The 26,275-nt window shown below is 40.2% G+C and overlaps 1 protein-coding gene across 1 annotated transcript; it reads left to right on the top strand.

Annotated features, from left to right (window-relative positions):
* Window positions 1-5,829: 5,829 nt before the first annotated feature.
* LOC120052643 (non-specific lipid-transfer protein-like) lies at window positions 5,830-26,244 on the top strand. Its single transcript, XM_038999682.1, has 5 exons — window positions 5,830-5,943; window positions 7,332-7,431; window positions 12,007-12,136; window positions 12,460-12,539; window positions 24,267-26,244. The coding sequence occupies exons 1-5, from the start codon at window positions 5,900-5,902 to the stop codon at window positions 24,360-24,362; spliced, it is 450 nt and encodes a 149-aa protein (XP_038855610.1). The 5' UTR covers window positions 5,830-5,899; the 3' UTR covers window positions 24,363-26,244.
* The last annotated feature ends 31 nt before the right edge of the window (window positions 26,245-26,275 follow it).

The following is a 26,275-nucleotide window of genomic DNA, read 5'->3' as shown; positions in this document are numbered from 1 at the left end:
TAGGCGGAAAGTAGAGCATTGCAGTAGTCTAATCTAGAAGTGACAAAAGCATGGATACATTTTTCTGCATCATTTTTGGACAGAAAGTTTCAGATTATTGCAATGTTACAAAGATGGAAAAAAGCTGTCCTTGAAATTTTATTGATAGGTTCGTCAAATGAGAGATTATTTCATCTTTATTTAACCAGGTAGGCCAGTTGAGAACAAGTTCTCATTTACAACTGCTACCTGGCCAAGATGAAGTAAAGCAGTGTGACAAAAACAACACAGTTACACATGGGATAAACAAACGTACTATCAATAAAACAATAGAAAAGTCAATATTCAGTATGTGCAAATGTAGTAAGATTAGGGAGGTAAGGCAATAAATAGGCCATAGTGGCGAAATAATTACAATTTAGCAATTAAACATTGGAGTGATAGATGTGAATGAATGTGACAGATTTACGCCTCACACACACCTACAGCAGAACGTATTCCAATAGCCTGACGGATTTACGCCTCACACACACCTACAGGTCATTGCGCAAAATGGTACGCAGCATCATCTGGATATGTGTGCGAGAAAAGTTCAACATTCACCTTCTGCTACCATTTCTGTCAAGCCATCTACACATACAATTTGATGCATTAGTTCGATTTAGCCAACTTATGCAACTGCCTCTGCAACGCAATGTTGCAAGGCAAACGCAGTGTTCCATTGGAAATGAATGTACTTCTGGTGTACCAAAACGCAATGATGCTGTTGGTGTTATGTTAATGTTAGCTAGCTAGTTACTTGTGTCAACACAAGCACTATTATTGGTAGCTGGATGACACAACTAGCTTGGCCTGGCTAGCTATATGCCTAAACTATAGAAATCATGATGATGATAACTAGGGGTAACGTATAGTGTCTATGTTAAATTGTCATGCATTCTTCTTCTCCACTACAGATTCCCACAAGGTCTCAGACTCTAGGATGGGAAAATTCTTACTAAAAAGAAACGGATAAAGACAGAGCCAGAGACAGAGTTTTTGATTTCCATTATTAATGGTAATGTTAAAAAGGGATGAAAAAGACAATCACATTTTTTCTAAATTAGCTAGCGGTCTAGGCTACTCAGCATACTATAGGCCACATTTTTGAGTCACCACTAGAATAGTTATTTGTATGTTATTGAGTAGGTCTATATATCTTAGATTAATAATTTGATTAATGAGATTAAACAAACAATAAAAATCCTTATTGTAGTTATTTTCAGTTGGTAATGAGTAAAGTCATTATAAAGAAATTGCTCATAGGTAACTATAAAGTTACGCTTCACTTTAAATAGCTAAATCCTGTGTAAGAACTAGCGACAACCTTGTACTTACCCAGATATCACAAATGAAATAAAATGTTATGACGTTACCGTTAAATTATTACTTACAAGCCCTTAACCAACAATGCAGTTCAAGAAATAGAGGTAAGAAAATATTTACTAAATAAACTAAAGTAAAAAATTAAATATAAAGTAACACAATAAAATAACAATAACGAGGCTATACACAGGGGGTACCGGTACTGAGTCAATATGTGGGGGTACAGGTTAGTCGAGGTAATTTGTGCATGTAAGTAGGGGTAAAGTGACTATGCATAGATAATAGACAGCGAGTAGCAGCAGTGTAAAAACCAAAGGGGGTGGGGGGAGTGTCAATGTAAATAGTCCGGGTGGACATTTTATTAATTGTTCAGCATTCTTATGGCTTGGCGGTAGAAGCTGTTAAGGAGCCTTTTGGACCTAGACTTAGCGCTCCGGTACCACTTGCCATGCGGTAGCAGAGAGAACAGTCTATGACTTGGGTGACTGGAGTCTTTGACAATTTTTTGGGCCTTCCTCTGACACCGCCTAGTATATAGGTCCTGGATGCCAGGAAGCTTGGCCACAGTGATGTACAGGTCCGTACGCACTACCCTCTGTAGCGCCTTACGGTCGGATACCGAGCAGTTGCCATACCAGGCGGTGATGCAACTCGTTAGGATGCTCTTGATGGTGCAGCTGTAGAACGTTTTGAGGATCTGGGGACCCATGCTAAATATTTTCAGTCTCCTGAGGGGGAACAGGTGTTGTCGTGCCCTCTTCATGACTGTCTTGGTGTGTTTGGACCATGATAGTTTGTTGGTGATGTGGACACCAAGGAGCTTGAAACGCAACCCGCACCACTATACGTAGTCTGTGGTGTAATAGTGTGTTTATTTTCTCACTTGGATGGCGCTTTCAAAAGCGGACGATTAAATTGCCCGAATGGATTGTCAGAATTGTCATACTTTGTAGGTACACAATAATTACAATTAAGTACACTTCAAGATACACAGGATTTAGCTAGTTAAAATTAAGTGTAACACCTAGTAATTAAATTGTACTTATGCAAATTTTACATGTACTCTGTGGTGTACTAGTGTGTTTATTTTCTCACTTGGATGGTGCTTACAGATGTTTTAAAATGAGGGTCAGGATGAGTAATGTACTATATAAGTACACATTCATTACAAGTAAGTACCCCCGAAGATACACTTCATTTTAACTAGCTAAATCCTGTATAACACCTACTAATTGCATTGTACTTATACAGATATGACATGTATTCTGTGGTGTGCTAGTGTGTTTATCCTCCCACTTGAAGGGCGCTTCCGGAAGCCTTAAAATAAGGGCCAGGTTGCCAGGATTCGGTAATGTGCTATATAAGTACACTTGAATTACAAGTATAAGTACCCCTCAAGATACACTTCATTTTAAGTAGCTAAATCCTGTGTAACACCTAGTAATTACATTGTACTTATGCAGATATTACTCTGTGGTGTACTTGTGGGTTTATCCTCGCACTTGGATGGCAAGGAGGTTCAGGTTGTCATAATGGGTAAAGTACATATTATAGGTAATTTTTGAATTATTATAATCTGGGATGACACCCATATGGTAGACCCCAGTCAGTGAGGTCGACCTACATCTGATCTGTTATTGTAAACTCAACCAAGTTAACTCAGATGATACACTTTTTGGGGGAAAGTTTTAGCAAAAACATTGAGTGGTGATTTTGAAGAGTGCACATTCACAGGTAGGTAATTAGAGCCTATTGAGCCTCCAACCTTTGTAATCTCAGACACCCGGCACATCTGTCCAGAAGAGATCGCAACCTTGTAACAGTTATTACTGAATCAGATGCAGCTGAGAATAAACTAAACACTAAATTGTAACAAGCATGGTAATAAGCATTTGTTGTTACACCTCTGTAATTACAAACAGCAATAACCACCAGTGAGTTACATGTTGTTATTACAGTGTAACTAGGAGTTATTACAATTAACTACAATGCTTGTTAGTGTAATTAAACATGTAATTACACTGTAATAAGGACTCCTTAAAATGAAGTGCTACCAAAAACACTTAATATCTAAGTTGTCCCTGTTGAAATTTGAGATGGTCTATGCATATTCATGAGGCTAGCATAGCATATCACTCTGAACTGAATACAGGCGGTTGACGTCAACACCCCTCATCGAATATTCATCCACACTGCGGCCCCGTCATCCACATTGACGGGGTCGCAATGGAGAGGGCCAAGAGCTTCAAGTTCCTCTGTGTCCACATCACTGAGGACTTAACAGGGTCCTCTCAAACAAGCACAGTTGTGAAGAAGGCACGGCAGTGCTTCTTCTCCCTGAGGAGGCTGAAACGATTTGGCATGGCCCCTCAGATTCTTAGGGACTTTTACAGTTGCACCATCGAGAGGATCCTTACTGGTTGTATCACCGTTTGGTATGGCACCTGCACCACTCTCAGAAGGCCCTACAGAGGGTGGTGCGGACGGCCCAGCGCATCACTGGGGGTGAGAGCCCAGGCATCCAGGACGTACATGCCAAGCCGTGTCTGAGATTGGCAATTTTTCGGGCCTAAGACTTCAGCCACCCAAGACATGGACTGCTTTCCATGCTCCCGTCCGGCAGGCGGTACAGGTTCTATCCCCAGGGCCCAGTTTTCAAATGTTATCTATCTGGATTTCGCCTATTGGATAGGATTAAATGCATAGAAATATAATGAATAGAATGGGAGTCCCCATTCAAGTCAATGATTCATTCATTCTATTTCTATGCATTTAATCCTATCCGACAGGCGAAAATCCAGATAGATAAGTTTTGAAAAACTGGGCCCTGGCTAACAACTACTGCTCCCCCTCACACCTGCCGCTAAAATGATTATTGATTAGATTCCTTACTACCACTACGCTGCAATTCATTGCTTATTGATTGCCATTACCATTAGTATCTATCTATTTATCCTGATACTGGTCACTTACTCCTGTTTACAGTGCCTTCAGAAAGTATTCATACCCCTTGACTTATTCCACATTTTGTTGTGTTACAGCCTGAATCCCATAATGAAAAAGTAGGAAAATGTTTTTTAGATTTTTTTGCAAATGTATTGAAAATGAAATACAGAAATATCTCATTTACATAAGTATTCACACCCATGATTCAATTTTTTGAAGAAGCGCCTTTGGTAGCGATGACAGCTGTACGTCTTCAGGTCTTGCCATACATTTTCATGTGGATTAAAGTCAAAACTAACTCGGCCACTCAGGAACATTCACCGTTTTAGAAAGCAATTCCAGTGAAGATTTTGCTTTGTGTTTTAGGTTATTGTCCAGCTGAAAGGTGAACTAATCTCCTAGTATCTGGTGGAAAGCAGAATGAACCAGGTTTTTCTCTAGGATTTTGCCTGTGCTTAGTTCCATTCTGTTTCTTTTTTATCCAGAAATCTTTTGCAGTGTTACTTTAGTGCCTTGTTGCAAACAGGATGAATATTTGTATTCTGTACAGGCTTCCTTATTTTCACTCCGTCAATTAGGTTAGTATTGTGTAGTAACTACAATGTCGTTGATCCATTCTCAGTTTCCTCCTATCACAGCCATTAAACTCTATGACATTAACATTTAAGTAATTTAGCACACACTTTTACCCAGAGCGACTTACAAGAGCAATTAGGGTTAAGTGCCTCACTCAAGGGCACATCGACAGATTTTTCACCTAGTCGGCTTGGGGATTCGATCCAGCGACCTTTCGGGTACTGGCCCAACACTCTTAACCGCTAGGCTACCTGCCACCCTTTATGGGGGAGGGGGAGATTCTTATGACATTGCCAGTAGTAAGATTTGAGATCCATATCCAAGAAGACAAGGCCTGTAGCTTTCAAATGATTTGTCACTTTCTATTTTATGATGAATATTTTATTAAATTTTTTAATTTGGGGGGTGTACCCCCCCATACTCACCAGACCTTGTACATGACCCAAAACAACCGCTCAAAATTTAACAAGTTTTAAAGTGGTAGAAACATTTATTTTCTAACTCAAAATATGTCACTAAACCACTACTTATGACGCGAGGGACAAGACAATTTCATGGTACTGACCTTTGTTCGACAATCTATTTAAAATATGGTTTGCAATATAAATGTCTTACATATGTTTTATTAAAAATAAAACCATTTAATAAATACAATTTAAAAAATAATAGTGCATAAAAAGAGAAAGGCTTACAAGTGAAATTAGTTGTTTAATAAGGTAGAATAAGATCGTGTGATTGGAATAGTGGCCAATAATACTCATCAACACATGAACAAAGATGTTAGTCAGATAGGTCAGATAGGCTGAGAGCAAATTCGGCTGTTTTTGTGAGAAGAAAAAAAACAGAATCAAAATTCTAGGTAAAAATCTTGGGCTCCAAGGAACAGTGTAGTAGAACTCTGCATTGAAGATCAAATCATCGCCCTCTCGGCTATTGACATGTAGGGTCTTGCAGAGAAGCATAATAAGGAATTCCGGTTACAAAGTTGATTCACAACACAGCAAGCATAAGAGCTGCATCGGCCTGTTTGAAAATGGTTGTTTCAAATTTCAAAATGCGCGAATCACAGGTTGTAAGGTGAGAAATACTTCGAGTTAGTAACATTATCACAGCCATTTAATTGCCACTCGTTTCCTCGCATTATTCATCTGGATCGGGTCAACCTTGTGAAATGCAAGTGTGGAGCTATGCTAGCTAGCTCATTGGCTAGCTCTTTGAAAACAATGACAACTGCTGTGCTAACACATGACTTGTGTAATAATAACAACAGGATAGCGAAACCTTGCCAACCTGATAAGTATTATATTCCTATGGAATCCATCTTTATTTATCCATATACTTGCTAGTTATTAACTTTAGCCACAGGTATTACTTTCACACCACATTCATCATATTGCGTTTAGATGTAGGTTAAAACTTGAGATATTAAGTCTAATTATGTAATCAGAGCCAAACCTTTTCTACAACTTACATCAAATATGTCTTCTGCTCTCTGCATTTGGACTGCTCTCACAGTGGATGTGAGTCACTGATAATTAGAGTAGTTGACTGACATGGTTTACAGTACAACACCATCATGTTGTGACAGCTTGTAAAAAAACGCAATAGTTCGCAGGAAGCCAGAAGTTAAATAAAATTACATTCAAACTTATTCTGTTGATGTTTGAGTCCTTGTGCAGTAGGGAATTTGAGAAAAACAGAATGGAACGTATAATTAAACAGAATTTCCAAATGTGTGTCTGTTGGAGACTCATTCAGTTCCTCTCTGCTTACCTCATGTCAAAATAAAAGTCTTGCTTTTTTGTGCAGGTATGGTGCACGTGCAGGACTTTTATTTTAATATGAGGTAAGCGGAGAGGAAGTGAGTCTACAACATACCTGCACAAAGAAGCAGATTTGTTTTTTTTTCATACATTTACATTTTACATTTTAGTCATTTAGCAGACGCTCTTATCCAGAGCGACTTACAGTAGAGTGCATACATTTTATTACATTTTACATATTACATTTTACATACTGAGACAAGGATATCCCTACCGGCCAAACCCTCCCTAACCCGGACGACGCTATGCCAATTGTGCGTCGCCCCACGGACCTCATGCATAAGGACCTACCCTACGGACAATCTGAATAGTAAATTGAGATTGAATTAGATTTAACTCCTGGCCTTTTGAGGACTATTCTGTTTTTTTGCAAGCTAATTCCTTGCAACGTTAGTGTGTAAATATTAGTGTTGCTAAAAGTAGCTACTTGTGACTGTGGCAAGAGCCTTATGTAATGAGGACTCTGTCTCTTTAGCCTGGGTGATCTACCCCCATGCCTTTTTTCTCCTGCTGAATAATCCTAATTGGCTTGTTATAGTTGTAGCCTATCTCACAGGCTCTGTATGTCATGCCTTCTGTCCATTATGTGTCTCTCTCGTTCTCCCCCTCGCTCTCTCTTTCTGTCTCTCTCTCCTCTCTCAGCTCCCAGAGAATCCAGGCAGTTAAAACCAATGCAGAGAGCAGCCTGGAGAGGTTCAAGGCCTATGCAGTCTTCCAGGAGATAAAAAAGAAGCTGGAGGAGGTACCTTCATTACTGTGTGTTATCTGTTTCAGTTATCAATGATTGCTTCATCCTCTAAAGTAGGCTAAAATGGCACAAAATGAAACAATGGCTATTGGAACACGTCCTGCTTAGGCTGCAAACCCTCATTCTGTTTTCACACCAACATGTTTAGACCTCTTTTCGGTTCCTTTTCACTGAAAATGTGAATATTGTGACCTCTGATCCATTTCCTCCACACTACAGCCATATGAGGGTTATTCAACTTGATCATACCGTACTACATGAAGGAGACAAACTATTTCCATTTCTCTTTCCACTTCGACTGCAGCACACTTGGGTCCCTTCCCGGAAACAGGCTTTTCTCCATGTCATATAATGATAAAGTTATGTTATTTGAACCAATCAGATAAATGGTCCTGCACTCTATAAAGCTGTGTGTTTATTGGCAGCTGCTTTGCTCCTTCTGACCTCATTACTACTATAAACAACACAAGCTAGATGATGGCAGATCTCTCTCCCCCTCACTTGCTCTCTCTCCCTCTCTCACTCTCTCTCGCTATCTCAGTTTCTCGCTATCTCTATCTCTCGCCTTAACACAGCCTAGCCATCAGTGAACAGCAGTGCTTTTGGGTCCAAAATACACAACTAGACCTCTATTACACAGACAGAAATAAACGGAACCAAACTAGTCTGCAACTCTTTTGACTCTGGATGTGCAACATTCATCTCTTGTAGGGATGCACGATATATCGGTGAACATATCGGAATCGGTCGATATTAGCTAAAAATGCCAACATCGGTATTGGCCCAATGTCTAGCTTAACGCCCCAATGTGCAAAACCGATGTCAAAGCTGACGTGCATACCTATATAACGTAGGTACATGATGTAATGATGCCATGTAAAATTTAGCGCTATATGTGCAACACAGCATTCCTAAACTAGCCCACAATGTCTGCTGTGTGGATCGAGCAGTTAACAAGTCGAGCAGTCATTTCAAAGAGGAACAACATTCCAGCGAGACAAATCCAAGGCGAAATCCATTAAAGCCAAGATAATGGTATTCATTGCCCTTGACAATCAACCGTTGTCTGTCATGGTTGATGTTGGCTTTTGCCAACTGCTCGAGCACCGGTACACACTACCAAGTGCGCTATTTTTCAGATGTTGCCCCACCGGAGTTACACAGTAATACCATCACTGCTGTTAGCGTCACGACATATATACTATGGAATGCCGTATGGGTCTTTGCGTGTCAAAAAAGATGTACAAAAAAGTCTGCAAACACCGGTGTGTTTACAATACCGCAACAGCAACTTCTGGGGTAGCTAGCTTTAGCTTGGTACCTAGCTGGCACCAATACAACCAGCCTGAAAACCAGTAGAACCTGCAGTCATTTTCATTATTCTTGGCAATGATTTAGGAATCCTTGTGAGTAAGTATTAGCTAGGTTGCCACTTGTTGTTAGTCTATAGAAATTGAACTTCAGTTCATGAAAATACATAGCGAGGTGAGATCTTGCATGGAGCCCCAGACCGAGGGTGATTGACCGTCATCTTGAACTTCTTCCATTTTCTAATAATTGCGCCAAAATACTTGTTCTCCCCACTGTAGGTAGCTAGCTAACTATAGCTACTGAAACAGGTTGTCGTTTTGCTATGTTTTTGGGGAAGAACATTGTTTGCATCCATGAGCTAGCTAGCTTTTTTTATGAGCAGCAGTAGTGCGCGATACAACTTTTCCAGCATCATAGTATACGTATCGATAAATCGTTGTGACATGAAATACGAGTGATAGTGTAATCAATGTGTAATAACTACATAAAAAATGTGTGAACCCGTTTAAATTATTATGTGACGTGCAGTCATATTCAGGTACTGATTGGTCAACAAGCTTATTTGACGTGTTAAATAGTATATTTTTTGACATGCAAATACCCAAACGACGTTCCATAGAAATCCTGGTTGAGAATGAAACGACTGAACAAATGAACAACGAAACAGCACAGTAAGTAAGTGAAAGAAATATATTTTGATTATGTTTTACTGGTAATGGGGACATATGTAAATAACAACAAAATAACTTTTTGATCTGTGTGTGTGTGTAACCTTTATTTAACTAGGCAAGTCAGTTAAGAACAAATTCTTATTTACAATGTCGGCCAAACCAGGTGATGCTGGGCCAATTGTGCGCCGCCCTATGGGACTCCCAATCACAACCGGATGTGATACAGCCTGGATTTGAACCAGAGACTGTAGTGACGCCTCTTACACTGAGATGCAGGGCCTTAGACCACTGCGTCCATGTGTGTGTGTGTTAACTATTTAACTGTACTAGAATGCTTAAAAGGCCGCAACATTTTTTCATATCGGTTATCGGTATCTGTTTTTTTTTTGCAAGGAAAATATCGGAAATCGGTACCGGCCAAAAATTGTCATATTGGTGCATCACTAATCTCTTGTCCTACTTTAGATTTTACAAGTCTGGCAGCAGTGCTGGCTATCTGGTTCCCATTAGGATCTCTCACCCAGAGGCGGCGCTCCTAGTGGCCGGAGACTTTAATGCAGGGAAACTTAAATCAGTTCTACCAAATTTCTATCAACATGTTAAATGTGCAACCAGAGGGAAAAAAATTCTAGATCACCTGTACTCCACACACAGAGACGCGTACAAAGCTCTCCCTCGCCCTCCATTTGGTAAATCCGACCACCACTCTATCCTCCTGATTCCTGCTTACAAGCAAAAATTAAAGCAGGAAGCACCAGTGACTCGGTCTATAAAAAAGTGGTCAGATGAAGCAGATGCTATACTGCAGGACTGTTTTGCTATCACAGACTGGAACATGTTCCGGGATTCTTCCGATGGCATTGAGGAGTACACCACATCAGTCACTGGCTTTATCAATAAGTGCATCGAGGACGTCGTCCCCACAGTGACTGTACGTACATACCCCAACCAGAAGCCATGGATTACAGGCAACATTCGCACTGAGCTAAAGGGTAGAGCTGCCGCTTTCAAGGTGCAGGACTCTAACCCGGAAGCTTACAAGAAATCCTGCTATGCCCTGCGACGAACCATCAAACAGGCAAAGCGTCAATACAGGGCTAAGATTGAATCATACTACACCGACTCCGACGCTCGTCTTATGTGGCAGGGCTTGCAAACTGTTACAGACTACAAAGGGAAGCACAGCCGCAAGCTGCCCAGTGACAAGCCTACCAGACGAGCTAAAACACTTCTATGCTCGCTTCGAGGCAAGTAACAGTGAGGCATGCATGAGAGCATCAGCTGTTCCGGACGACTGTGTGATCACGCTCTCCGTAGCCGACGTGAGTAAGACTTTTAAACAGGTCAACATACACAAGGCTGCGGGGCCAGACGGATTACCAGGATGTGTGCTCCGGGCATGTTCTGACCAACTGGTAGGTGTCTTCACTGACATTTTCAACATGTCCCTGATTGAGTCTGTAATACCAACATGTTTCAAGCAGACCACCATAGTTCCTGTGCCCACGAACACAAAGGCAACCTGCCTAGATGACTACAGACCTGTAGCACTCACATTTGTAGCCATGAAGTGTTTTGAAAGGTTGGTTATGGCTCACATCAACACCATTATCCCAGAAACCCTAGACCCGCTCCAATTTGCATAACGCCCAAACAGATGATGCAATCTCTATTGCACTCCACACTGCCCTTTCCCAAAAGAGATTACACTGACCAATCAGGATGCAAAGACCAAGGTGAGAAATTACACCGAAGGCAGAAGGAGGAGCTATTGCACCTAGTCACGTGGATTGTCTCACAGACATTGTAAAACTGTGCGTCAGACAAATTTTTTTCAGAGAATCTGTTACTGTTTTGGCTAACCAGGCTATCTGCATTGTGTCCCGCCACCCACCACCCGCCAACCCCTCTTTTACACTACTGCTACTCTGTTCATCATATATGCAAAATCACTTTAACCATATCTACATGTACATACTACCTCAATCAGCCTGACTAACCGGTGTCTGTATGTAGCCTCGCTACTGTATATAGCTTGTCTTTTTACTGTTGTTTTATTTCTTTACCTACCTATTGTTCACCTAATACCTTTTTTGCACTATTGGTTAGAGCCTGTAAGTAAGCATTTCACTGTAAGGTCTACACCTGTTGTATTTGGCGCACGTGACAAATAAACTTTGATTTGATTTTGGTGTAATGATATTACACTATTATGTATCTGATAATCCACAGATTAATACAATATTGAAACCTATCTGGACTGTGAGAATATGTAATTACAGGAAGTCAAACATTCTATCCTATGTTACGCATGTTCAGAAAATAGTTTTCCAGTAGCCTAATTGATCATTAATATATGATTTTAGTATGTGTGTTGTCATTGAATTCTTTACAGTTCTTTTAATGATTTTACAAAGCCCATGGTTCAAAGAATGGTTTAACTAAATGTGAAATGTTTTTGTTTTTTTACCGTTGCCTAACATCGGAGTCCTTTCCTATCCTATCCTTTCCCATATTTGGACATGACATTATGATATAGTACTGATTATCATTCGTATAACTTATACTACCTTGTATCTCTGTGTAGGATGGAGAGTCATTTGTGAAGAAGATTGGGGGGGTGTTTGCCTTCAAGGTAAAGGATGGTCCGGATGGTGAAGAGGCGATCTGGATAGTGGACGTGAAGAATGGCAAGGGCTGCGTTCACAATGACACAGGTAAGAACAGCAAGGGCTGCGTTCACAATGACACAGGTAAGAACAGCAAGGGCTGCGTTCACAATGACACAGGTAAGAACAGCAAGGGCTGCGTTCACAATGACACAGGTAAGAACAGCAAGGGCTGCGTTCACAATGACACAGGTAAGAACAGCAAGGGCTGTGTCCACAACGACAGGTCAGAATGAGAGGTTTCGTCCACATTGACAGTAAGAATGTAAAAAGCTAGTTGTATTTTCACAGGCTGTATTGTGATTGTTGTGGTCTCTCTGTATTTCTCCCTTTCTTGCTCGCCTCTTTCTCTCCTCCTTCTCCCCTTCTAGCAAAGAAAGCGGACTGCACCATTGCCATGTTGGATGCAGACCTGCTGTCCTTGATGACGGGGAAAATGAACCCACAGACAGTAAGTATTACTTGGCCTTGGTGGGGCGGGATTAGACTCAACAAACTCTTTTCCCCCATAGTTGTTAGTAGCGGACTTCTGCTGTTGTTACTTTAGGGAGTTGATATGCTGTATTTTAGTCAGTCTCTTTGTTTAAGTTTGCAAACTTAAACAATCTTCTTCGACTTATGGGTGTGAGAGAGGCTGTCTATTCTATTTGGTCCATTTCAATATTGAGTTTTTACTTAATGGCGTGGGCTGTACTCCTGTTCTTCATGCCCTCTCATTTGACTTCATTTCTTTAGTCAGTCAGTCAGCCAGCCAGTCAGACAACTGTCAATAGTGAAATAGAAAACCCTACTATGGTATGCTAGCTAACAAGCTTCAACACTGAGTTTTTAAATTTAAATGATTATACAAAATTCTTGCCACCAACAGAATGTTATATTCATACAGTACAGTGCCTTCGGAAAGTATTCAGACCCCTTGACTTTTTCCACATTTTGTTATGTTTCAGCCTTATTCTAAAATTGATTAATAAAAAGTTTTTACTCAGCAATCTACACACAATACCCCAATGTGAATTATTTTTTTTTGCAAATGAAATAAACTTAAACTGAAATACCTTATTTACATAAGTATTCAGACCCTTTGCTATGAGACTTGAAATTGAGATCAGGTGCATCCTGTTTCCATTAAGCATCCTTGAGGTGGTCTACAACTTGGAGTCCACTTGTGGTAAATTCAATTGTTTAGACATGATTTGGAAAGGGACACACGTCAATATAAGGTCCCACAGTTGACAGTGCATGTCAGAGCAGAAACCAAGCCATGAGATTGAAGGAATTGTCTGTAGAGCTCCGAGACAGGATTTTGTCGAGGCACAGATCTGGGGAAGTGTACCGAAACATTTCTGCAGCATTGAAGGTCCCAAAGAACACAGTGGCCTCCATCATTCTTAAATAGAAGAAGTTTGGAACCACCAAGGATCTTCCTAGAGCTGGCTGTACGTCCAAACTGAGCAATCAGGGGAAAAGGGCCTTGGTCAGGGAGGTGACCAAGAACCCGATGGTCACTCTGCCAGAGTTCTAAAGTTCCTCTGTGGAGATGGGAGAACCTTCCAGAAGGACAAAGATCTCTGCAGCACTCCACCAATCAGGCCTTTATGGTAGAGTGGCAAGATGGAAGCCACTCACCAGTAAAAGGCAAATGACAGCCTTTTTGCCAAAAGTTTGACAAAAGGCACCTAAAGGACTCTCAGACCATGAGAAACAAGTTTCTCTCTTCTGATGAAACCAACATTGAACTCTTTAGCCTGAATGCCAAGCGTCACACCTGGAGGAAACCTGGCACCATCCCTATGGTGAAGCATGGTGGTGGCAATGTTTTTCAGCGGCAGGGACTGGGAGACTTGTCAAGATCGAAGCAAAGATGAACGGAGCAAAGTACAGAGAGATCCTTGATGAAAACCTGCTCCAGAGCGCTCAGGACCTTAGACTTGGGTGAAGGTTCACCTTCCAACATGACAGCGACCCTTAGCACACAGCCAACACAATGCAGGAGTGGTTTCGGGACAAGTGTCTGAATGTCCTTGAGTGTCCCAGCCAGAGCCCGGACTTGAACCCGATCGAACATCTTTGGAGAGACTTGAAAATAGCTGCGCAGCGACGCTCCCCATCCAACCTGACAAAGCTTGAGAGGATCTGCAGAGAAGAATGGGAGAAACTCCCCAAATACAGGTGTGCCAAGCTTGTAACGTCGTACCCAAGAAGACTCGAGGCTGTAATCGCTGCCAAAGGTGCTTCAACAAATCACTGCGTAAAGGGTCTGAATACTTACGTAAAAATTTCATTTAAAAAGAAATACATATATACACATATATACATACACATACCTACATAGACATACATACTTTTTTTAAAGAGTATACCTTTATTATTATTCCACGCAAACCCTACCACCGATCCCCCAATTGGAGTAAACTGATAAACATTTCTGTTTTTACCTTCAATTTATACATCTTATACACATTTTACAGACACAGTCTACTTTATAATAGTTCTCTCTTGTTTGTTCTTAGTCCTTCCTCTATTTCTGTTGTCCATCCAGTTTGATTTCCACTTGTAACTGTGCTATTTCACAATAGCTCCGCACCTATACACATTTCACAGATCCCGTATGCCCTACATTGTTTATCTTGTTATTAGTCCCACCCTTCAGCTCCACTCAACCTTTCCCATCTATCTTCCAACATCATCCATTTCGGATTTTTATTTGCCATATATTTTTCAACTGTGCTGTGATGCTTCACAAAAGATTTGAATCTTCCTATTCTCATAGCTTCCACGGATTGTAAATTAAAAATAAACATTTTTGCTAAAATAATTATTATATTATTGATTGATTGACTATGGCTTTTCAAATCCCCCAGTATTGCTATCTGTAGCGTTAGTTCTACGCAAATGTTGCAATTCTTCAACCATTCCTGGACCTGTGACCAAAAACGAGCTACATGCGGACAATACCAAAATAAATGGTCTAATGACTCTGCCTCCTCACAGCAGAATCTGCAGAGCTGGGAAGATTGTATCCCCCATATATATAACATTCTATTAGTTGCAAGAATTTTGTACAATAATTTAAATTGAAAAATTCGAAGTTTTGAATCCGGCGTTGTTTTGCGTATCAATTCATAAACCATGTGCCATGGAATGGGTACATCGAAAATCTCTTCCCAACTATTTTGCAATTTATATGGCACAGCTGTCAGTTTTTTGGTCCTTAAATTAAATTGGTATATGTTTTTATTTATCACACTTTTCTTTAACCATTTATGTTCTTTAATATAAGGCCGACATACAAGTTCCTTACTTTTATCCCCTTCTACCTGCCTCTTCCATTTTTGTGGTAATGCTGCAATTAATTGGTTGTAATTTTGGGTAGAGCAGACATTTCCATATGTCTGTGTTAGCTGCATGTGTGACATTACTCCACCAGTCCTATTTATGATATCATTCACAAAAATTATACCTTTTTTAAACATTTCTTCGATAAATACAGTTTTTTTATCAATTACTATATTTGAATTTAACCACAAGATTTGTTGTACTATTTGTTCCGTCCTTTCAGGTGGATTAAACTGAAATTGCAACCAACTTTCTAAGGCTTGTTTAAAAAATAAAGATATTTTGGAGATTATTTCCTTTTCAAACAACCGAAAGTGAGCAGGTGTAATCTGAATAAAGGGAAAAAGGCCCTTCTTGAACATAGGATGAGACATTCGTACCAATCTACTAGAGAACCAGTTTGGATTTAAGTATAACTTTTGTATGACTGATGCCTTTAGTGAGAGGTCTAATGCTTTAATATTTAATAATTTCTGCCCTCCGAATTCATATTCGTTATATAAATAGGCCCTTTTAATTTTATCTGGCTTGCCGTTCCAAATAAAATTGAATATTTTTTGTTCATATAATTTAAAAAGCAGGTCACTAGGTGTAGGCAAAACCATAAGCAAATAGGTAAACTGTGATATGATTAAAGAGTTAATCAGGGTGATTTTCCCACAAATAGACAGGTATTTTCCTTTCCATGGTAGCAAGATCTTATCTATTTTTGCTAACTTTCTATAAAAATGTATTGGAGTGAGATCATTTCTTTCTTTTGGGATTTGTATACCGAGTATGTCCACATCTCCGTCAGACCATTTAATTGGTAAACTACATGGCAATGTAAAATGTGTATTTTTTAGTGATCCAATACGTAATATGGTACATTTATCATAATTTGGTTTTAATCCAGAGAGGATAGCAAATGTATCTAGATCCTCTAAGAGGCCGTGGAGAGATTCTAGTTGTGGTTTTAAAAGAAAACATGAATCATCAGCGTACAGTGACACCTTAGTTTTTAGGCCCTGGATTTCTAATCCCTTAATATTAATGTTTGATCTAATTTTAACAGCTAACATTTCGATGGCAATAATAAATAGATATGCCGATAGTGGACAACCTTGTTTTACTCCTCTAGATAGTTTAAAACTTTCTGAGATGTAGCCATTATTTACTATTTTACACCTAGGGTTACTATACATAATTTTAACCCATTTTATAAGAGATTCCCCAAAATTGAAATATTCTAGGCATTTATATATAAACTCCAGTCGTACTTTATCAAAAGCCTTTTCAAAATCAGCTATGAAAACCAGGCCTGGTGTCCCCGATATTTCATAGTGTTCTATTGTTTCCAGTACTTGCCTTATATTATCTCCAATGTATCGTCCATGTAAAAAACCTGTCTGATTAGGATGAATAATATCTGACAAAACTTTTTTTATTCTATGCGCCAAGCATTTTGCTAGGATTTTTGCATCACAACACTGAAGTGTAAGAGGTCTCCAATTTTTTAAATGGACTGGATCTTTATATATACCACTTGGGTCCTGTTTCAGTAATAATGATATCACACCTTCTTGTTGCGTGTCTGATAATCTATCATTTATATAGGAGTGGTTAAAACAAGCTAATAATGGTCCTTTGAGTATATCAAAAAAATGTTTGTATACTTCCACTGGTATGCCATCCAGTCCTGGAGTTTTCCCATCCTTAAAGGCCCCAATTGCATCAAGTAGTTCCTCCTCTGTAATTAGGCCTTCACATGAGTCTTTCTGTACAGATGTTAATTTTACATTATTATTAGGGAAAAAATCCATACAATTAGTTTCAGTTAGTGGAGATGGAGGAGCCTGAAACGAAAACATATTCTTAAAGTACTTTACTTCCTCTTTCAAAATATCATTTGGTGAATCATGCGTGACTCCATCATTTGTAACAAGTTTTAATACGTTTTTTTTGGTAGCATTTCTATATTGAAGATTGAAAAAGAATTTGGTGCATTTTTCCCCATATTCCATCCAGTTCGCTTTATTTTTATAATATATTACACTGGATCTTTCTTGAATAAGTTCCTCCATTTCTTTTTGTTTTTCCTCTAACTTATTCTGTGCCTCTATGGTACCGTTTTTATTGTTATCTAACTGTACTGTTAGTCCTTCAATTTCCTTTGTTAATATGGACTCTTTTGATCGAAATTGCTTTTGTTTTATAGATGAGTACTGAATTGCATGGCCTCTAAAGGCACACTTAAAAGTGTCCCATACAATATGGGGATCTGCTGTACCTATGTTATGTCTAAAAAAGTCAGTTATAAATTCTTCTGTCCTAGTTCTAAACAATTTATCATCTAGTAGGCTTTGATTAAATTTCCAATATCCTCGCCCACGTGGAAATTCTGTAAGAGTAATATATATGCCAATTATGTGATGGTCCGACCGCATTCTGTCCCCTATCAAACACTTTTTAACTTTTGGTGCCAGAGAGAATGATATAAGAAAGTAGTCAAGGCGACTAGCTTGATTAAGCCTCCGCCATGTATATCTCACTAGGTCAGGGTATTTAAGTCTCCATATATCCACTAATTCCAATATATCCATGACATTCCTGATTTCCTTAAGTGCCTGAGGGTGATAGTTTGTAGTGTGATTTCCTTTCCGGTCCATAGAGGTATTTAAGACCGTATTAAAATCTCCCACTATAATAATAGAGTCTAGTGTTGCTTGTAGAGTTGATACATTCTTATATATATTGTCAAAGAAGCTTGGATCATCATTATTCGGACCGTATAGGTCAGGGGTGTCAAAGTCAAATGGACGGAGGGCCAAATAAAAAATTTAGCTACAAGCCGAGGGCCGGACTGTTCGAATGTTCATTGAAAAATTTTTAAATGACGCATATAGTCTAGTGAACCTAATTGAACCTACTGAAAACCTAACAAATATATTCCAATATGACAACGCTTCCTGGTGTATGATACAATGATAAGCTGTCAGCTCACCTGTCGCGTTTTCCTCTTGCATCTTTTCCCGTATCTTCGCCACCAGTCCGCTCCTGTGTCCACACATCGCAGGTGCTCCGTCGGTTGTCAAACCCACGAGTTTTTCCCAAGGCAGCTCCATCTCATTTACACATCTTGACACCTCTTCATACAAATCATGCCCCGTAGTTGTGCCATGCATAGGACGTAAAGCCAAAAACTCCTCTGTCACGCTTAGGCTGGAGTCCACTCCGCGGATGAAAATTGACAACTGGGCAATGTCAGAAATGTCGGTGCTCTCATCCACAGCCAAGGAATATGCAATGAAATCTTTTCCCTTTTTCACAAGCTGCTCTTTTAGATTGATGGACAACTGGTCTACTCTCTCGGCAATGGTGTTTCTGCTCAGACTCACATTTAAAAAGAGTTGCCTTTTTTCTGGGCAAACTTCGTCACAAACTTTAATCATGCAGTTTTTGATGAAATCCCCCTCCGTAAATGGCCGGGCTGATTTAGCGATCTCTTCTGCCAAAATAAAACTGGCCTTGACAGCAGCCTGGCCTTGTGATTTGGCTTTTTTGAACAGAGCCTGTCGAGATTTGAGGCCTCGTTTTAATTCCTCTGCCTTTTGTAGCCTTTGTTCCATGTCCATATTCTTGTTTTTGTCCGCGTGTTTCGTTTCATAATGTCGTCTCAGATTATACTCTTTCAGTACCGCCACACTTTCTCCACACAGAAGACACACAGGTTTTCCAGCTACCTCCGTGAACATATACTCCGACTCCCACCTTGTTTGAAACCCCCGGTTCTCAGTGTCCACCTTCCGTTTTGCCATTTTTGATGGGTATCTGAAAGTTAATTTTACTGTGATGCTGACGACTGCTGTGCCAATAAATATTGAAATGAAGCAGCCTACTGCTCGGTGCGTCACCGTTGCATTGTGGGAAATGTAGTATTGGTGCGTGTAAAAGATCTGCGGGCTGCCGGCTTGCTGCGGTCTGCGGGCCGGTTCTAATAATAAATCAAGATCATCCCAGGGGCCGTAAAAAACCTTCTCGCGGGCCGGATGTGGCCCGCGGGCCTTGACTCTGACATATGTGGTATAGGTTAATAAGCCATATATGTTTATTGTCCAATAACATATTTAAAATAATCCATCTACCTTGAGGATCTGTTTGGACAAGTTGCACATTTGGATCAAAGTTATTATTAATTAAAACCATCACCCCTTTTGAATTTCTTTGCCCATGGGAGAAATATATTTCGCCCCCCCAGTTCTTTTCCCACAAAACTTCATCTAAAACTGTCGAATGGGTTTCCTGTAAACAATAGATATTATAATCCTTCTCTTTTAGCCAGGTAAATACTGATCGTCTTTTCTTATTATCTGCTAAGCCATTACAATTGTAACTGGCTATACTTATTTCACCACTTACCATAATGAGACACACCTTTCAATTATTTTTATCAAAATATATGTTTGTAAACGTCCTATTAAAAAGTAACATAATGATTGAGTGTCTATATAGTTGTACCATGACATTTGCATCTCCACTAAGCAAACCTCCAATTGGTCCCCACTATTCCACCCGCCAAAAGCCCCCATCTCGAGTTGGGTTGTCATCCCAATGCCCGGCAGACCACCCTCGACCCCCTGTATCCCACAGCCCCGGACCGACTGGGATCCATCCCTTGAAAAGAGCACACAGTGCCATTTACCGAATTGAAGTAGATCCATTGCCAAATGCATTTCCATCGCCCTCACCTCGATTTTTATTACATATTGCTGTGGACCATCCTCTATAGTCCCTAACATCTTTTACTTCTTCCTTCGCAACAGTTGTGGGATACACACATACACCCACACACATTCAGCCCTTACCCCCACACAACCATAAGCTCACTTTCTCAGCAATTGCACCATCCCAGAGCCCAACTCAAGATGGGTCATGATTTACAAATGTACTTGCAGTTGCAGCTGCATGAGAAGGCCTGCAAGACCGCGCAAAAAATGAGCATAAATGTAGAGATTTATTTACCATTGTCACATCCTAGATGATGGAGGTCAAATGTACACCTTCTTCCTGAAACACCCACAATATGGTCATCCGTTTTGACCATGTTCCCAAGCATCTCCATGCAGTCCGACTTTGATTTCGTGCCACCAGGGCCACAATAATATACCCCCTCTCTGAATGTCCGAGTGTGACCCCCTCCCCATGGGTTACTGCAGCTAGTGTTGCCAGCACTGCCACTGCCTGGGTGGGGGCACCCCACCAGAATCCCCACCGGCTAGGTACAAGGTCGTCAAGGTTCTCATTAGCAGCTTTGAGAATTTCCTTGTTTATTATGCTCTCCCTTTAGGGGGCTTTGGCTTTGCAGGACCAACCCTGCCAAGCAGGCTCAGAATCTTGAGGGGGCAGTGCTGCTCTTGGTCCCTGACCTCATTTTGGCTGCATACAGACCGCTTACAGCATGCACATAAAACAGTTAGGGACTTCTCCTTAGTATCTGGGCCATTCATGTGGGTGTCTAGGGTATAGGGCCATGGACCGTACCATTAAAATAGGATAATAAATAATTAGATATAATTTATTTTAAAAATGTAGTTCCCCATGATAGGACAATAAATAAATAAGACGTATAATTCATTATAAAAGTATATCCATCATCTGAACAACATTGAAAGCCCTCTCATACCCGGCTCACAGCAATACATTGGCTCTGGGATATGCAACCATTTCATTACTCACTCACTCAACTTTCCAAACATAACAAATAAAAATAAACACACATCACACCATCCACACATACTGTGCCTTCTGTTTACTTAGTTTTTATCTTCACTATGTAGAAATAGTGCTTGTGTTCAATTAGTTATATGTGAAGATTTATAGAAAAGCTATATTTTGTATTGTATTGTTACAATCAATAACCGGGCTTGAATTGTGTTTATTTTCCTCATCTATGAGAACTTTGTAATTTTTAAAATAACCATGGAGTAGTCTTTGTGTCTCTGAACAACTGGTTATCAATATATAGTTTATCAACGACGAGAGCTACTCGTTTCGCTTTTAATCTATTTTCTTTGAAAATTGGATACAGAACTTTGCGCCGTTCTGCAATTTCTTTCGGAAACTGATCATTCATGCCAATTTTGGTCCCAGCAAGTCTTTTACCCAGGCTTTTAACCATTATTTTATCTTTAAATGAAGCAAATTTGGCAACGATTGGGCGTTCGTACCTCTGCCCTCTCTGTCCGAGGCGGTGTACACGTTCAAGTTGGATCTTGTCGATAACTTCGCGTGGAATCTGAAGCGCTGCAAAAAGGAACTCTCTAACTACAGATTCAGGAACCTCTCCTTCTTTCTCTTGGATATTTGTAAGTACCAAATTCTCTCTCATGGATCTAGTTTGTATGTCCAGTAAGCATTCCTTCAGAACGGTGTTCTCCTTTTTAATTTCATTCATTTCGGTTTCAATCTTATTGACTGTCCCTTTTAGCGCGTGTGTTTCCTTCTCCAATGCCGCAGCTTTTTCATCACTCATCTCTAGGCTTGCCTTCAACTCTTTTATATCCTTACTAACTAATTCAAGTATACCCAGTTTGTCATTTATTGATTTTAACAGATCGGTTTCGACCTTTACCATTGCCGGTGGTGAGAATATTAGATCATCAGTGTCTGTTGAAGAGTCACGTTTTCGTTTTTGAATCGGTTCCCCTGTCTTACTCTCCGTCATGTTTGGGTGTTGCTTGTTTTCGTAATATTTGTCGATAAATGTCTCTAGTCTTAGGATTTGTTTTGTGTTATTATCCAGATTGAAGGTTATCACCCACCAGATTATTTAGTGCTAATATTTTAGTCTAATTTAGCAGATATTTCGAATATTATGTTTTATCTTGAGGTGCTCTACATAACTTCGTTCAGTCCGCCATTACTTTTACGTTACCTTTACGTCCGCCGTCTACGCCCTTCCTTCTATTGTGTTATTGACTGTACTCTTGTTTATTCCATGTTTAACTCTGTTGTTGTTTGTGTCGCACTGCTTTGCTTTATCTTGGCCAGGTCGCAGTTGTAAATGAGTTGTAAATGAGAACTTGTTCTCAACTAGCTTATCTGGTTAAATAAAGGTGAAAAAAAAAAAAAAAACTTGCTACATTTATTTCAATCAGTGTAGATGAAGGGGAGGAGATGGGTTAAATACGTTTTTTTCAAGCCTTGAGACAATTGAGACAAGGATTGTGTATGTGTGCCATTCAGAGGGTAAATGAGCAAGACAAAATATTTTAGTGCCTTTGAACAGGGTGTGGTAGTAGGTGTCAGGTGCACCGGTTTGTGTCAACAACTTCAACACTTGGGTTTTTCACACTCAACAGTTTCCCTGTGTATCGAGTGGTCCACCACCCAAAGGACATCCAGCCGACTTTAATTTAAAAAAAAGTATTTGGCATAATTTTCTTGATAAAACGCTTCCCTTGTTGATTAACTTCATCAACACAGTCTAGACTTTTGCTATGGGGCACAGTCTTTATTAGCCGGATCTCAACACTGGCCTCCTGATAGGTGATCCCTTTAGAAAAGAGCACATTAACCTTATTGTTTCGTTAAGTAGAACACATTCTGGAATAAAAAAGAACGGGTTCAATATGAGTAACGCTGCGGTCAACGTCTGTGTCAATGTCTGTGTTATTTTACTTTTAATTTGCTCTGTTTGTAGGTATGTCTGATTTTGAATGGAATTTTGTATACTAAATTGTGGTATAGGAACTCGGCTCTGAATTTGTAAGGGTAGTTCAGGGCTCTCCAACCCTGTTCCTGGAGAGCTACCGTACTGTAGGTTTTCACTCCAACCCTAATCTAGCGTACCTGATGTTTTATAATTAGCTGGTTGGTAAGCTGCACCAGGTTAGTTACAACTGGGGTTGGAGCAAAAAATCGACAGGAGGATGGCTCTCCAGGAAGAGGGTTGGGATCTTCATCGTGCAAGGATGTCATACTTGTTTACCTTAGATCCAACTGTACTATTATCTATCGTTCAAAAGGTTGACCATGGTCCATTTCTTCTATAGTTTTTCCCCAGGTTATATAATGGTGCTTTTGTAATGGAGGATAGGCGTGTCTTTGGAACTACAGTCTCACCAAGGAAACCTCCAGGGCTTCTGTTACGATGTCTATCGTTGTTGCTTAAGCCGGGTGTACACTAAACAAGTACATCGAGTACATCTGACAACATGTTCACACTTGTCGCTCTGAGAAGGCCTGCATGCTTAGTGCTCACTCTCATATTGAGCTGTAGCCTATATTGGGCAATACAGGGGGGAGAGATTTGTCCATGAAGGCTGCCTGTTTAGTTAATCTGGTTTCACTTTCCCCAGTGGTTTTTCACACACGCTGGGTGCAGTGCCAAACCCGTTAGGGTCACTGTGTTAGTGCTGCCTGCCACAAGGCACAGGCAGTCCCCGGCTGTCCTATATGCCCCTCTGGTCTGTAGATCCTGCTGCTGCCCCACTTTCCACACTGATGTTAATTTCTCCATTTTAACTCTTTAAACCAGGCAGGAACACACACTACCGGAGTATAGCCGGTCAGGAATCATTTCAAAATTGTTTGTTTTCCGACCCACTCCAGAAGAGTATTTCCCCATTGTGTTGTCTGCAGTGTGATTTACTTTCCACTGCTCAAAATGGAGGCTGCGCTTTGACGAAGAACTGTTTGGAGAGATTAATTGTGTGTGCAAGATATGTGTTTGTGTGTTTAATAAAAAATGGTTGTGTGCTATGCCCTCCCAAAAAGCAGCTGTGAAATTAGTATTGCTTGCTCTCTCTCTCTCTCTGTGTGTTTTTGATTCTAATGACTGACTCTCTATTCTGATCCTTAGGCGTTCTTCCAGGGCAAGCTGAAGATCACAGGGAATATGGGAATGGCCATGAAGCTCCAGAGTTTGCAGCTGCAGCCAGGCAAAGCCAAGCTGTGAGGTAGAACCTGGGGCTACAGTCAGAGGTTACCTCCCTAGCACTATTCTAGTATCAGATCTTCATATCCTAACCTGAACCACTAGGGTTTACAACAACAAAACTGGTCCTAGACCTGCACTAAGGGGTAACTTCTACCATTTCTCTAGCTCAACAGCAGCCACCCCCATCCAACTCTAGTAGTGTGAGGAGAGGAAGGACCCGCACTGTAGTAAGAGAGAATGTGAGGAGAGAAGGATGAGATGGAATAATGGATGAAGAGAAAGACTGTTCTCCCTTTCGCTCTCTCTGACCCCACTGTCTTTTTCTAATATATTAATGACCAGAACACACTAGAGAGATATACTATATGGGTGCACTCTAATCTCACTCTCCCAACTGTATAGTTAGGGGGCTAAGCCTGCAAATCTGGGTGAAACCCTATTGTATTTGATGCCGTTTATTATTATTATTATTCGGGTTCTTCCATAAATTGTGTGGAGAAAAAAAATCTAAATCACGTGAGTTGGCCCAGGAGGGTGGATCTTTGCAAGATGGTAAAGGACCAAACCCTCTCATGCAATGCCATTCCAATTGGCCACATGGTGTCACTATAGCAAGCGATTGAAAATGCTAACTTTGAAAGGTCATAACCCTCACTCCTCGTCACCTAGAGTCCTAAAATTTGCTACATAGGACCCTCTCCTCACAAGGAACAAATTTGCCTCCAGGACCCTGAAGGTCCACTATGATAGATTTTCTGCCATTTTTAGAATTTTGTAAAAAAACACCACTCAACATTATTCCTCTGGCACCGAATGACACATCTGTACAACACTTGATACATGGCATCTATGGACCAAGCTCTCACATGTTTTTCCAGGACAGCATGTCAAACAACATGGCTGCTACTGATCAATAAACATTCATGTGGATGTGTTCTGGCACATGAATGCATATAACTCCGAAACCGATATTCGTATTGTAACAACTTGGTACACATGTTCCAAACACTGTCAAGACTCAACATCTCAATGCACATTCAGATCGACCAAACAATGGCGCTATAACGGGCACATGTTTATATCTCTTGATCCGTTGTAACTCAGACCGATGAGTCTAGCTAAGTTATAAAGTATGATTCAGTTTGGCCACATGGTGGCATTGTTGGACAGAATCATTAATTCAAGCTCATTGCTCATAGAACCCATATTGTTTGAGAAAGATTCTTGGAAAATATTACATTAAAAGCGTATTGCGTGATCTGTTTGATTTTGAGTTCTGATAATTGGCAAGCTTGGTAAGGAGTACAGAAGTAGCTCGTCCTAGGGCAGCTTTTCCAATTTGTCCTGATGGTTGCAAAGTGGTCCCACAGCTTGAACCCCGACATTGCATCTTCCAGCTATATTTTTATATTAATTCAGTTTGATTTATTATGACTCAGAGAAGATCTGTTTGTATGAAAATTATGTAATGAATTTAATCATGCCCCTCTCATCTAGCAATGTCTGATCTTTTTTCCCCAATAAGTTTCATGTGGTAATGGATATATTATCGCTCTTGACATTTGGGACAGCATAATTAATGTATTGTACTATCTCAGAGCTGTGCTATAGTCATTTCTCCTTATTCAGCCTTTATGAGATATAAAACACTGAAGTGCCTCTCAGGTGAGCAGTATCCCCTGTTACTTCATGAACAAGTGTAAAACTATTGATAAGGTCTCATCTGATTCATAAAATCTGAAATGAACCTGAATGGATGAACCACTGAATTAATGTTACTGTGTTACTTTCAGCCATGTTGTTGTGACTGTGACCACCTGAACGACTGATGATGCTAAAGTGATTTCTCCTAAATAAACGCTCTCTGTTACTTGCTAATAAATGCTGTTTAAAAATGGTATTCTCCCTCTTTAAAAATGGTTTACTCATAG

This window comes from Salvelinus namaycush, chromosome 8, assembly GCF_016432855.1.
Source record: "Salvelinus namaycush isolate Seneca chromosome 8, SaNama_1.0, whole genome shotgun sequence".
NCBI classification, from domain to species: domain Eukaryota; kingdom Metazoa; phylum Chordata; class Actinopteri; order Salmoniformes; family Salmonidae; genus Salvelinus; species Salvelinus namaycush.
The sequence above is the reverse complement of the archived record's forward strand: the minus strand, read 5'-3'. Positions and strand labels throughout refer to the sequence as shown.